Source organism: Carcharhinus amblyrhynchos, chromosome 7 (genome assembly GCF_965287045.1).
Source record: "Carcharhinus amblyrhynchos chromosome 7, sCarAmb.v2.hapA, whole genome shotgun sequence".
NCBI lineage: Eukaryota > Metazoa > Chordata > Chondrichthyes > Carcharhiniformes > Carcharhinidae > Carcharhinus > Carcharhinus amblyrhynchos.
The window spans coordinates 68,939,609-68,953,239 of record NC_137330.1 but is presented as its reverse complement, the minus strand read 5'-3'; the positions used below and the strand labels follow the sequence as shown (position 1 = coordinate 68,953,239).

Sequence of the window (13,631 nt, the reverse complement as noted above, 5' to 3'; positions counted from 1 at the left end):
TTGGAATCAATGGGTACTTTTCTGGTTGGCAGTTGGTGACTAGTGGAGTGCCGCAGGGATCGGTGCTGGGGCTTCAACTGTTTACCATGTACATAGACGATCTGGAGGAGGGGGCTGAGTGTAGGGTAACAAAATTTGCTGATGACACAAAGATGAGTGGAGGATGTGGAAAGTCTGCAGAGAGATCTGGATAGGCTGAGTGAGTGGGCGAGGACCTGGCAGATGGAGTATAACGTTAGCAAATGTGAGGTTATCCACTTTGGTAGAAACAATACTAGGAAGGAATATTACTTAAAGGGTGAAAAGCTGCAGCATGCTACAGTGCAGAGGGACCTGGGAGTCCTTGTGCACGAATCGCAAAAACTCAGTCTGCAGATGATCAAGAAGGCGAATGGAATGTTGGCCTTTATAGCGAGGGGGATAGAATATAAAAGCAGGGGGGTCTTGCTGCAACTGTACAGGGTACTGGTGAGGCCGCAGCTGGAGTACTGTGTGCAGTTTTGATCCCCTTATTTGCGGAAGGATATATTGGCCTTGGAGGGAGTACAGAGAAGGTTCACCAGGCTGATAAGAGATGAGAGGGTTAGCTTATGAGGAGAGACTGAATAGACTGAGCCTGTACTCATTCGAGTTTTGAAGGCTGAGGGGGGATCTTATAGAGACTTACAAGATAATGAAGGGGCTAGATAGGGTAGAGGTAGAGAGATTCTTTCCGCTTAGAAAGGAAAACAGAACTAGAGGGCACAGCCTCAAAATGGGGGAGGGGGGGTGCAATTTAGAATGGAGTTGAGGAGGAACTTCTTCACTCAAAGGGTGGTGAATCTCTGGAATTCTCTGCCCATTGAAGTGGTGGAGGCTACCTCGTTAAATATATTTAAGTCACGGGTAGATAGATTTCTGATAGACAAGGGAATTAAGGGTTATGGGGAGAAAGCAGGAAAGTGGAACTGATCCACTGCAGATCAGCCATGATCTTACTGAATGGCGGGGCAGGCTTGAGGGGCTAGATGGCCTACTCCTGCTCCTATTTCTTATGTTCTTACGTTCTTAGAAAAAAATTTCCAAAACTTGAGGCTTGAAAAAAATTGAAAACTACATACCACTTCACACTCAATACAAATGCAAATGTCATTCATCTATTTACACTGGAGGATCCCACTCCCATTTCTGAAAGTGTCAGAAACGCAACTGAATGAAATTAATACCAGTTTCAAAGCCAAATCGCTCTATCCAAATCTTCGCTGACCCTGACGAAACTGAACAAGCCTGTGGAACAAGAAGTACATCTAATGACACCAGGTGATGAGAACATAGCCAAACTCACAAAATACTATTTTTACCAAGCTCAATGCAAACCATGAATTTCTGGCCATTACCACTGGATCAGGAGTCACAACTCCTCACCACCACCCGAGGGAACACAATGATGTGGTGGTATTGTCACTAAAGTAGCAATTCCAGAGACCCAGTGTAATGGTCCTGGGACCCAGGTTCAAATCCCACCAAGATAGATTTTTAAAATCTAGAATTAAAATTCTAATGATAACCAAGCATGGAACTACCTCAGAGAAACTTTGTGATACAGCTCTAATACAGCATTCACAGGGACAGCATTCTAAAACAATTCTCAGCTTCTTGTCACAGATACAGATTGCTTACACAGTTAATCAATACACAACGCATTGTTTTAAAATTTCAATTTTGCCAATGTAGGCTTATAAACCTTCTACTCAGAAAACAGTCTCTTCTTCTAAAAAGTAAACTTGACGTAACTAGTAGTTTTGATTGAGCAGAAGCAGTGGATGTGGTTTATTAAGGCTTTCAGCAAGGTCTCATATAGCAAACTACCATGTAAAGTTAAAGCACGTGGGACTGCAGATAATTTTTGAAATGGATAGAAAACTGGTTGACAGATAGGAAGAAAAAGCTGCATAAACGGGTCTTTTTCTGACTGGCAGTCAGTGACTAGTGAGGTTCCGCAGGGATCTGTGCTAGGACCCCAACTGTTCCCATTATATGTTAGTAGTTTGGAAGAGGGAACTGACAGTATTATCTCCAGGTTTGCAGATGATACAAAGTTGGATGGGAGGGTGAGTTGTGCGGAGGACGTCAAGATGCTTCACTGTGATTTGGACAGGCTGTGTGTGTGAGTATCCGCATGACAGATGCAGTATAATGTGTTAAACGTGAGGTTATCTGCTTTGGTAGCAATAATAGGCAGAAAGGTTATCACTTGAATGGGTGTAAATTGAGGGAGGTGAATAATACTCAATGAGACCCTGGGGTCCTTGTGCATCAGTCATTGAAAGTGCACGCGCAGGTACAGCAGGCAGTAGAAAGGCAAATGGTATGCTGGCCTTCATAACGAAAGGATCTGAGAATACAGACAAGGATGTTTTGTTACAATCATATAGGATGTTGGTGAGGCCACATCTGAAATATTGTGCGCAGTTTTGGTGTCCTTGCTATATACAGGGAGTACAGTGAAGGTTTACCAGGCCGATTCCTGGAATGGCAGGTCTGTCATATGAGGAGAGACTAAGTCAGTTAGGATTATATTCACTGAGGTTTAGGAAAATCTAAATTTAGAATTTAGAAGAAGGATCTCTTAGAAACGTATAAAATTCTAACAAGGTTAGATTCAGAAAGAATGTGCCAATGGTGGGGCAGTCCAGAACTAAAGAACAAAGGGCAAAAAACAGTACAGCGCAGGGACAGGCCCTTCAGCTCTCCAAGCCTGCACCGATCACATTTACCTATCTAAGCCAACCACTAATATCCTTCTATTCCCTATTTGTTCATATACCTATCAAGGTAAGTCTTAAAATGTGGCTAACGTAACTGCCTCAACCAGCTCAATTGGCAGTGCATTCCAGGCCCCACCATCCTCTAAAAAATTTCCCCACACATCTCCATTGAACCTTTCCCCCTTGTCATTGTCATTTCAGCCCTGGGAAAAAGCTTTTAACTGTTCACCCTATCTATACCTCTCATAATTTTGTAAACTTCTAACAGGTCACTCTTCAGCCTCTCCAAAGCCTCCACATCCTTCTGGTAGTGTACTGACCAGAAGTGGACACAGTATTCCAAATGTGGCCTAACCAACGTTTTATTCAACTGTGTCATGATTTGTCAACTTTTATACTCGACGTCCCGTCCAATGAAGGCAAGCATGCGATATGCTTTCTTCACCACCTTGTCCATCTGTGCTACCACAGGATCTGTGGACCCATACGCCCAGATCTCTCTGTGTGTCTACGTTCCTGATTGTTCTGCCATTTATTTTATCGCTCCCATCTGAACTGGATCTACCAAAATGCAACATCTCGCATTTGTCTGGATTAAATTCCAAAGACTTCTTACTCTGCTTACCCCAGTCTAACACCAGCATCTCCACATCATTAAATTCTGTCATTGCTCCATCCAATTTTCCTGTCTATCTGTATTCTCTGACGATCTTCATCACTATCCACAATTCTGCCGATCATCCACAAACTTGCTAATCAGACCAGCTATGTTTTCTTAGAGATCCCAGTACTGATCCCTGCGGAACACCACTAGTCACAAATCTCCATTCAGAAAATTAAGAGTCATAGTTTGAGGATAAGGGGTAAACCTTTTAGAACTTTGCTTCCCTCTTCCTCAAATTTTACCTCTCTCCCATCCATCACCCCCTCCCCCCAAACAACATCATCTGTCACAGCTTACCCTCTGACTTCAGCTTCCCTGCCATTTGGCCACTCACACCTTCTGTTCTCTCCATGGACTGCCAGTAGCACCTCTCAGCCACAAAAGCAAGGGGACAGGCTATGACTCATCTTTCATTCCCTCACTCTACAGTATAAGTATCTCCCACTTTCTATGGCTTTTAGTTTTGACAAAGGGTCACTTGGACTTGAAACTTCAGCTCTTTTCTCTCTTTACAGATGCTGCTAGACTTACTGAGATTTTCTAGCATTTTCTCTTAAGAAACAAGAGTGCTTTGTTTTCAATAAACAGGAAACTTTGCAGGATGAGCTGCTTACCCTGATCCATAGGAGAACATTGCACCCCCAGAACAACTAATGTGGGAAACACAGAGTGAAAACCTTCAGGAAATTAATTCAGAATGAACATTTCCAAAATAACCTAGAAAGGAACTCCACACTCGATTAGGGCAAGAAGACTATCACTTTAAAAAAAACTTGAGGGCGTGGTGTAGGAAAATAAATATATAATGTAGGAATTAAGACTTGAGGATGGGGTGGAGAAAAGGTAAAGGGTTAACTCTTAACATTATCCTAATAATAGTAACTGAGTATTTGCACAAGGAGCTATGTTATAATGATATCACTGTAAGAAGTCTCACGACACCAGGTTAAAGTCCAATAGGATTTTAACCCGGTGTTGTGAGACTTCTTACTACGTTTAGCCCAGTCCAACGCTGGCATCTCCACATCATAATATCACTCACAGAGAGAAGAGTGAGAAAAGCTTAAGAAGGGAGCTGGAGCTGTGCCTTATTTTTATATTACCTTGTAAGTAGTCAGTTATGTAAATAAAAGTATTTTGAATGAAAGATCTTTATTACCAGCTGCAATATCACAAAAGAATAAATGCCATGTTGGAATACCTCAAGGTAATCCCAAAAATTTGTCATCCAAAGTATAAAATATTTGCACCTGATCAATTGCACATTCAAATGGGATATCTATTGAGTAGCTGAGTCAGACTGAAAAGGCAGAGTTTCAAAATAAGTTTTTTTTAATATGACCAATTATATAATCAATACTATTTCTATTCTCATGCGATGGCAACAAACTTTTGTGACTGTTCTATAATTGAAACCTGTTATTCCTGAAAATTTGATCCTGGCTCAAAAATTGTTGACATAGCTTTTAAGAGGACTTTATTTAATGACAACAGCAACAGCTGTGAAATCAATTATTATCAAATTTCAACTACGAGTTCAGCCCAAATCCAGTTTCCTTTGAATCCATGTACGAACACAAGATGAATTAACGATTATGGAAAATAAAATTCTCTATTTAAATGCAGAAATCACCAGTATTCAGTATTATACCAAGGTAAGATAGCCCTGGAGACTGGTTTTCATCATGTTGAATCAAGGGACAGACTGTACTGTAGCCAAATTTGCTGATCGTAGGTGGAAAATCAAGCTGTAAGGAGGATACAAAAAGCCTGCAAAGGGAAATAGATAGTTTAATTGAGTGGGCAAACATTTGGCAGATGGAGTATGATATGGGTAAATATGAGGTGGCCCATTTAAGTAGGAAGAATAGAAAAGCAGAATATCATTTAAATGGATAGAGGACCACAATTCAGAGTACAGTATACCCTTGAACATGAATAGAAAAATTACTACGCAAATACAGCAAGTAATTAGGAGGACTAATGGAGTGTTGGCCTATATTGCCAGACGGTGAAGCATAACAGTAGGGAAGTCTTGCTGCAGCTAGACAAAGTATTGTTGAGACTATGGAACGGTGTATAATTCTGGTCTCCTTACTTAAGGAGATACATAATTGCATTGGAAGCAGTTCAGGGAAGGTTCTTTGAGCAGATTCCTGGGGTGAAGAGATTGTCTTAGGAGGAAATGCTGAGCAGGTTGGGTCTAGACTTAGAGTTTAGGACAATAATGGGTGATTTTACTGAACATAGAAAATTCTGCAGGAGCTTGACAAGTAGATGCAGGGAGGATATTTCCTCTCATAGGGGAATCCAGAATTAAGGGGCACAATTAAAACATAAAGGATCACCCATTTAAGATGGAGATGGAGAGAAATGTTGTTTCTCAGAGGGTTGTTAATTTTTGGAATTCTCTTCCATAGGGACCAGTAGTGACTGAGTTAATGAATATATTCAAGGCTAAGTTATATTTTATTATCAAGACGGCTAGGGATGATGGGGACAGTCAAGAAAGTGGAGTTAAGGCCACAATCTGATCAACGATGATCTTATCAAATCATGAAGCAAGCATGATGGACCAAATGGCACAAACCTTCTCCTATTTCTTACAGCCACCATAAAATCTAAAAGGTAGCCTGCATGGTATATATAATTGTAACATTAATCTCATGAAAAATGCTGATGAACAAAGCAATCAACGTTATAACATTTGCCTACATTTAGTGTAAAACGTGTTGATAAAAGAACATCTCAACTTTCACAAAAACAGTCACTAGCATTTTTCTGCAGAATAAATCTCGGCCTTTTGGCTAAGATTAAGTGTAGTATTGACATGCTGCGCTTGGTTGAAGTCATTAGGTGACATTTTAGTTTAATTTGAAGCAATTTTTAAAAGCGGCATCTCTGCCTTTTGGCTAAGATGCAAATGAGATCAAGCTTTGGAGGAGTAGCAAGCCTACTCCGATCAGTGGTGAGAGCCCTGTCTTGTCAGCTTGGATCGGGAATGTCTCAACTTGTTGAGACTCTGAATTGGAATAAAAACAAAAAAAAACATAACATTAAGTTGATTGGCTATGCTAAAATTGCCCCTTAGTGTCCTGAGACGTGAAGGTTAGAGGGATTAGTGGGTAAATATGTGGGGGTAGGGCCTGGGTAGAATTGTGGTTAGTGCAGACTTGATGGGCCAAATGGCCTCTTTCTGCACTGCAGGGTTTCTATTACCCTGCCTGGTCTTCTTATTGCTGCCCCATTTAAATAAGTCTACACTAGTTACTTAAAAAGCAAACAACGTTGTGACTAAACATTATTTTCAAGATACAAAGCAACCTTAAAATAATTTTACATTTTGAGACAAAATACCTTTTTAAATTACAGCCTTTGCAGGAATTAAATCAAGCCTTTATTTTGAGGAAACTGTAAAGCAATTAATAAGGTTTAGTAGTTTTCAGTTAGAATGTATTTAAACGAACTTGAGTATTGCTGAGAAAAGAGAAATTTTGTTGAATTTTTTCATCTTGCATTCATGAGAACAATTCAGAAGAATACCTAAGCAAGGGAAAATAAATTTATACTCTGAGTAAAGAGTGCTAATTCGTTGACAAATGGACTCTGATTTGTAGAGGCGTTGCCATGAAGAATGCACCAATTGATGGTGACTGATAGTTAACTGTCAAACATTGTTCAAAATTTAAACCAGACAGCCTGAATCCAATTGGTCAACACACTGCTCTGAGGAATGGCTGTCACTCATTTTGTTTAGCTGAAACAGGCACAACATGTTACACGTTCTTTCTATCTACCAAGAACAGAATGTGTATTAATACATGCAGCTTCCAGTACGCATAAATGTGCCAGATGAAAAGTTTGACTGACAATCTTAAATTGATCATCAGCATAATTCTTAGTGCACTGATGATTATTTACAAAATGCAGAATCACATCTGGACACTGTTTTGAGTTTTGCAAGCACAGGGCTGTTTGGTACCTTGCCTGTTCTGAATAGCGGAGGAGACACGCTGTTTGATATGATCCACCAGTCTTTGGGACATATGGTCTACAAACCTAGCATCATACTATACTGGCACTGAAATTCATTAACAACAGCATTCATTTGTATGACTGGATGAACATCTTTTTGACTTGACTGCAATGATCTGCCTATCATGGGGAAAGAAACCCAAACCAGAAAAGGGTAAGAGACACAGAGAGAAAACAAAGCAGGGGTTAAGTGTATTTTTGTTAACAGTTAATCAGAATGCAAGATCCTGTTCAAAAGGAAGAGAACAGGACTGACCCTAATAAACATACAAATTAGAAGGAGTACATCATTTGGCCCCTTGAATCTGCTCCACCATTCACTAAGACCATGGCAGATCCTCTTGTGGCCTCAAATCCACTTTTCTGTCTAAACCAGATACCCTCATTATTCAAGAATGTGGCAGAGGAAAGTGAGTCTGCTTGAAGGTTGGAAATAACTTGGGATTTGATCTTTTAATGCTCCATATAAAATTATATATGTATACACACAAAAACACACACTTCAGATTTAATCAACTGTGAAGGGATTCAAAACCAAAGTTACTGTTTGCTGTGAAATAGCTTGGACCTGTCATTCAAAAAGCTAGATAAAGGTACTGAAGCATGAAACTGAATGTAAACAAGACATTTTGAATTCTCAGCAGGGCCAGAGATTTGAAAGGAAACTGCAGTGTTAAAAAAGTGGGGCCAGACTGAACAGATGGAGCAAAAAGAGGAAGTACTTCAGGGGGAAGAAGATGTGAAATGATTACATGAACAACCCAAGTTTTGAACTCCCCTGGAGCTGTCAGCCAAAAGGTTTTTAGCAGCTAAATGCACTAAGTGTTCCATATGTAAGCAAACCCAGCTAATCCCCTCTTTGATGTGCTTTGGACTGTCAATCAAATAACCTTCTATAACTCAATGGAATGGAAGGCGAGTCCATAAACAAATGCTAATAGACTAAGTGAAACTGACAGCCTCTTGTCAATCAAAGCAGTTCAAACAGCCCAGGCAGAAATTGTAGCTCACTCAAGCTTGAAAGGAGGAGTGAGTATGCCCGTCAAAGAAAGCAATTCAAAGAGGTTCCAGAACAGCTGGGGTTTATGAGAGAAAGAAAGAAAGCGAAATTCCCCTAGTGAAACCAAAAGATTCTTTTCCAGGGTACTTGAAAGGGATCTGGTCACACCTGGGATTTCTTTGAAGGCTTCCAGGTGGCATGCATATTAAAATGACCAGGCCAATTCAAAGATTTTACAAAACACAAACAAAAATAAAGATGTTTAACAGAAAGTTGCCTGAAATCAACATGTTAAGAGTGATCTCCACATTTCCCAGGGCAAGATGGAAGAATCTAGCAACAAGACCCTCATCCCAGGATCCACCCTCGCCCAAGCCCACCCAAGTCACTTGGGGAACCCTCCCCCTGCAGCCCGACAGTGACAGAAAGGCATGGTATTTACCTCCCTGCTCGCAGTGGGCAGGAACAGGAGTATACCGTGACTCCAGGGCATCTGGCCACAAATGCGGCAATTAGATGTGAATAATTATTTACTAGTCTGAATGAGATGAACCTGATTGGGACTGGTGGGGTGAGCTAGGAGACTCACGTTAGGTTTGATGCCCGGCAAGAATCCCATTGTGCCGCTCACGCCTGATTCAATGGGCCATCAGAAATCCCATCTGCAGCGAACAACCCCAGAGAGAATCACCCCTCTCACCCTTTAATTGCTGGGAAATTAAATTTATTTCTAAAAACCAGTCTTTACAGGAATCATAAACTGAAGAAAACAGCAGATATGTAAGACTGGAACAGTAACAAAAGGGCAGCCCAGTGGCACAGTGGTCAGCAGTGCTGCCTCACAGTGCCAGGGACCCAGGTTCAATTCCAGCCCCGTGTGACTGTGTAGAGTTTGCACTTTCTCCCCGTGTCTGCATGGGTTTATTCCAGATACTCCAGTTTCCCCCCACAGTCCAAAAGGCGTGCAGTTTAGGTTAACTGACCATGCTAAATTGTCACTTAGTGACAAGGATATGTAGATCAGCAGGGTAAATACGTGGAGTTGCAGTTTGGGGCCTGGGTAGGTTTATTCTCAGTGCAGGCTCGTTGAGCCAAATAGCCTCCTTCAGTACTCCAGGGATTCTAGGAAAAAAGGTCAATGTACTTCACATAAATATTAAAGATGAAAGATCAGAAAACTATAGTTTGGCACTGCACAATCCATATTTACTTGTATCTCTATTGTGTTTGACATATTGCCTCAAGGAAAATTCACATCACTTATAAAAATAACATTGCTCCTCCTCATTCTGTCCAATTCATCCCTTGGAAATTTCATCATCAATGATGACTGAACAGTTTAGCTCCTCGATTGTTAAATTTTGAATTGTTAACTTAGCAGATTGAATAAGACAAATAAAAATTAAGAACCATGCTTAAAAACTATAAAAAGTAAAACAGGCTGTGCAGCAATTTGTAAAATACTTTCCAAGGCAGATATTTTCAATCATTTGGAACTGGAGGCTGGATAAATACATTTAAATTAGTGAATGACTGAATATACGAATGAAATATTCCAAGCACACATACACAGAATATCCTCCCATTTGCAAACAGTTGTAGCCTGCAAACATTTTCACGTATGTATGCACACAACACATGTATGTGGTAGTTGGAAAGCCTACACTCTGATTTGTTATGAACAGAATGATGTGGCATAATTCCTTGTTTTTTCACCTCTTGGCTAAACACAACAAGATGCACTTTAGAGGGTTTAACCCCTTGAGTGCTGTGACTTTTAAGCATATACACCAAAACAAGCTGCCTAAAATCAAAAGAAAGAACAAACATCTGTTTTTCACAACACCTGAAATGTAAATGCAATATACACCATTTCTCATTTCACACCATATACACACACATGTAATTTCTAAAGGTGTAGCATGCACTTAGGTATCTTAAAAGTGTCAAAATGTCACTTTTAATCAGTCCTCAAAATGGTAGTTGAAACACTTCTTGATTCACTGAAGGAAAGTGAAGACTGGCTAGATTTGGTGATGGTATCACTTTGTTTCACCCCAACAACAACAAGCTTCTGGTTTTCCAGTTGAATTTGGTCGAGACCCTGCGGTGAAGAATTGTGCTGGTAAAATTAATAAATTCCACTTCTCTGCCCAAGATGACTTTTGTGCAGGGTCCTCCCTTGTACTGAGCAAAACACGGCTCCCTCGAATCTTTGTTTCCCAGCCTGACTTGTCCTATCTTTGTGGATAAATGAAGTACTGTTGGGTTTGTCTAATCACAAGCCAGGGTCATGTGACAGCAGTATCACTTGTTTTCCATTTCAACACAATACACTGATGGCCAAACAATTTGTCAGACTGGGTTTTTGGTAACCCATTAACATTCTGGCCATGAATAGCCTCAGAAATATTTTTATCTGTAATTCTGCCTTCACAGGGCGAGCAAGTCAAACAGTTACTTCAATAGAAGGTCTTCACAGTCATTCACATTTTAATGTCTTTCCAGAGGCATTTCCAGACATGACATTAGTCCCTGTTTTACACCTGAAGTCAACTGACCCTCTTGGGGCCCATTTTGCAAAACTAATTGTCCATATGTCAACCTGCCTTTTAAAAGTAAAATGTCAGGCTTTCTTATAGGTTTTAGAGTGATATGACACAACCATGATAAGTAGCCGTTGATTTAGTTGCAATTTTATTCTTATTTCTTCATGAGCACGTCAAATGCCAGATATATTTGATCTGTGTTCACTTAAAAACCAAAAAGATAATTAAATATGCTATACTTAAGGGACAGTTCAGCAACCACTTGACTGTCATCTCACCTATCACCAGTGCACAATCCCATATAAACAAAATGCACTCCAGAGATTTGCTAAGGGTTCTTTGACAGCATCTTCCAAACTTGCAATCTCTACCACTTGGAATACAGCAACATTTCTTTTAAAATGAACAGATAAAGATGGACTGTGTCATTCTGAAACAGAAATAAACTTTCAGTTTGCAGACTGAACATTTGCTTTTTGATTAACAAAATGCTAGAACTCCATCCACTTCATGGCAGCATGGCACTGACATTTAAAACCACATAATAGTCACTTCCTTGCTTGGAGATTATAAAGCAGTAACCAGAAGCAGTCAGGAACAGCCATTCAAATTGAATAGCATACCCCACTTTGTCAATTTTCAGTATATTCAATGATTTTATTTCCAGAGAAAATATTATAAAACTACTTGGAATATTCTAACATTACTTCATGTATAGCATTAGATGAGCTCAAAAACAAACAAACAATTTTAAAGCTTATCCTTCCATTCAAGGAACTTCACATTCTGTATTAAAGGCTTCAATTAAAATAATTTAAAATTAAATCTAAATACAAAATATTTTCATGTACTGTTTTCTCAGAAAAATAATGTTGGCATCAATACAGTTCTGTCACACTGAGGATAAAAGCTTTGATTAGCCTTTTCCAGGTTCAGACTTTTTCAGAGTCAGACTTTTTCCAAGAGCTTTTTATGACAAAATTAAAGATACACCACATTAATGCAAATGTTTCAAATTTCTACTGTATAACATCGATAGCAAACAATCAATAGTCCATAAAGCAATTAATGCATCATTATTTTGTTATTTTAGTCAACAATTGAGACGACATAGCAATTCTGTTTACAGTTTAAACCTTGGTGAAAGATAATTTAAGTTCATTTTTTTGAAAAATAAAGTCAAAATGTAAAATCGGCAGTTTCAGGCACTACTCCATGCACCATTGATGTCACTGATTTCATACATGTAAAAATAGTCAAAACTTGCATCCAAAGCTTAACTCGATGTGAACCTTGTAATTGTGCTAAACGTGAATGGATTAGAATTTGTTTACATTCAGAAAGTACTTCGGAGTTTTCCCATCAACTAGTAGAAACGAATTACAAAAGTAAACATTTACTTTTGGAAGTTATTACATAAAAATCCAATTTTAAACTGTTCTGATTTCACTTTGACTACTGGTTACAAAACGACGTCAATGAAATCTCGTGTCAGAAGTTAATGGTGTCAATAGGCGATTGATGCCCCAATTAACGGGAAGCCCCGGGTGGGTAATCTGTTCTGCTCTCTCCACCAAAAACAAAACAGCGCAATGCGCGAACGCGTTTGGTAAGTCAACATTTTTGTGTCGGATCATTAGGGTGAAACATGAAAATGTCATCTTAGAGGTGGGGGAAGAGTTTAAACTGGGGACATGTCGAGCGTTAGAAATCAATCATACCAATGCAATGGGGCGACGTTAGTGCGTGTGTGGGAGCAGGCGGTGTTGCTCAGTGATGTCTTTCTCAATGCAGCTTTCCCCTCTCCCTCACTCACCTTGGTCAGCTGCGCGATCTTCTTGCTCATTTTCAGGTGCAGCTCCTGGTTGTACTCGGCAGCTGCCCCGGCCGCCGAGGCGCCGCTCTGATGTTGCTGCCAGCTGACTCCAGTCGCCATCTTCCCGCTCCTCACCCCCTCCTCCTCCTCCTCCTCCCCCCGGTTACCGATCGAGCAGGAGCTGATGGGCCGCCCGCCGACACTGGGGACGCGGATAGCGGCGGGCCGGGCGGGGGGGTGGGGGGGCGGAGCCGCCGCTTCACCGGCCAAAGGCAGCAAGCACTAACCGGGCAACGGAAGCTGGGCGGCCCGGTGCAGCTGCTGAGTCGGAGCCGGAGCTCCCGGGGACGGCTTCCAGCGGCAGCCGGCCATAGTTTACAGGCTGCGGATCCTCGCCATGGCCGCCCGGAGCCGGAGCCGCTGTTGTTGTTGTTTCTCTCACACACACACACGCTCGCGCCGTTACCATGGAGCGCAGCGACCGTTTACACTCCCGTCACTTCCGACTCCTGCTCCGCTCCGCCTCGCGAACGCACAACCTCCCATCCCCAGGGGGTGATGTTTGGCGAGGATGGATTGGTGCATGAGGGGTGGGGTTAATATTGGGGGAAGAGTTGATGCATTTCGGGAGGGATTGACACACGAGGGAAGAGGGTTTCATGCAGTTGGGGAGGGATTCCTATATTTGGGGAGGAATTGATGCATTGGAGAAGGATTAATGCATGGGAGAAGAGGGATTGCTGAATGGGGGAGGAGGAGTTGGTGCATTGGATGAGTTTAAGCATTAAGGGGTTGATACTGGGGGTTGAGGGGTTTCATG

At 41.1% G+C, this 13,631-nt stretch overlaps 1 protein-coding gene across 9 annotated transcripts in view; it reads right to left on the bottom strand.

Moving 5' to 3' along the window:
- The window catches only part of fam184ab (family with sequence similarity 184 member Ab), a 214,841-nt gene extending 201,882 nt beyond the window's left edge, over positions 1-12,959 (bottom strand). For all 9 annotated transcript variants that reach the window (XM_080192543.1, XM_080192542.1, XM_080192545.1 and 6 more), the window contains exon 1: positions 12,812-12,959. In XM_080192543.1, the coding sequence (XP_080048669.1) occupies positions 12,812-12,931 (120 nt within the window). In that variant the 5' untranslated portion in view covers positions 12,932-12,959. The remainder of the gene's footprint in view (positions 1-12,811) is intronic.
- Between the last annotated feature and the right edge of the window lie 672 nt (positions 12,960-13,631).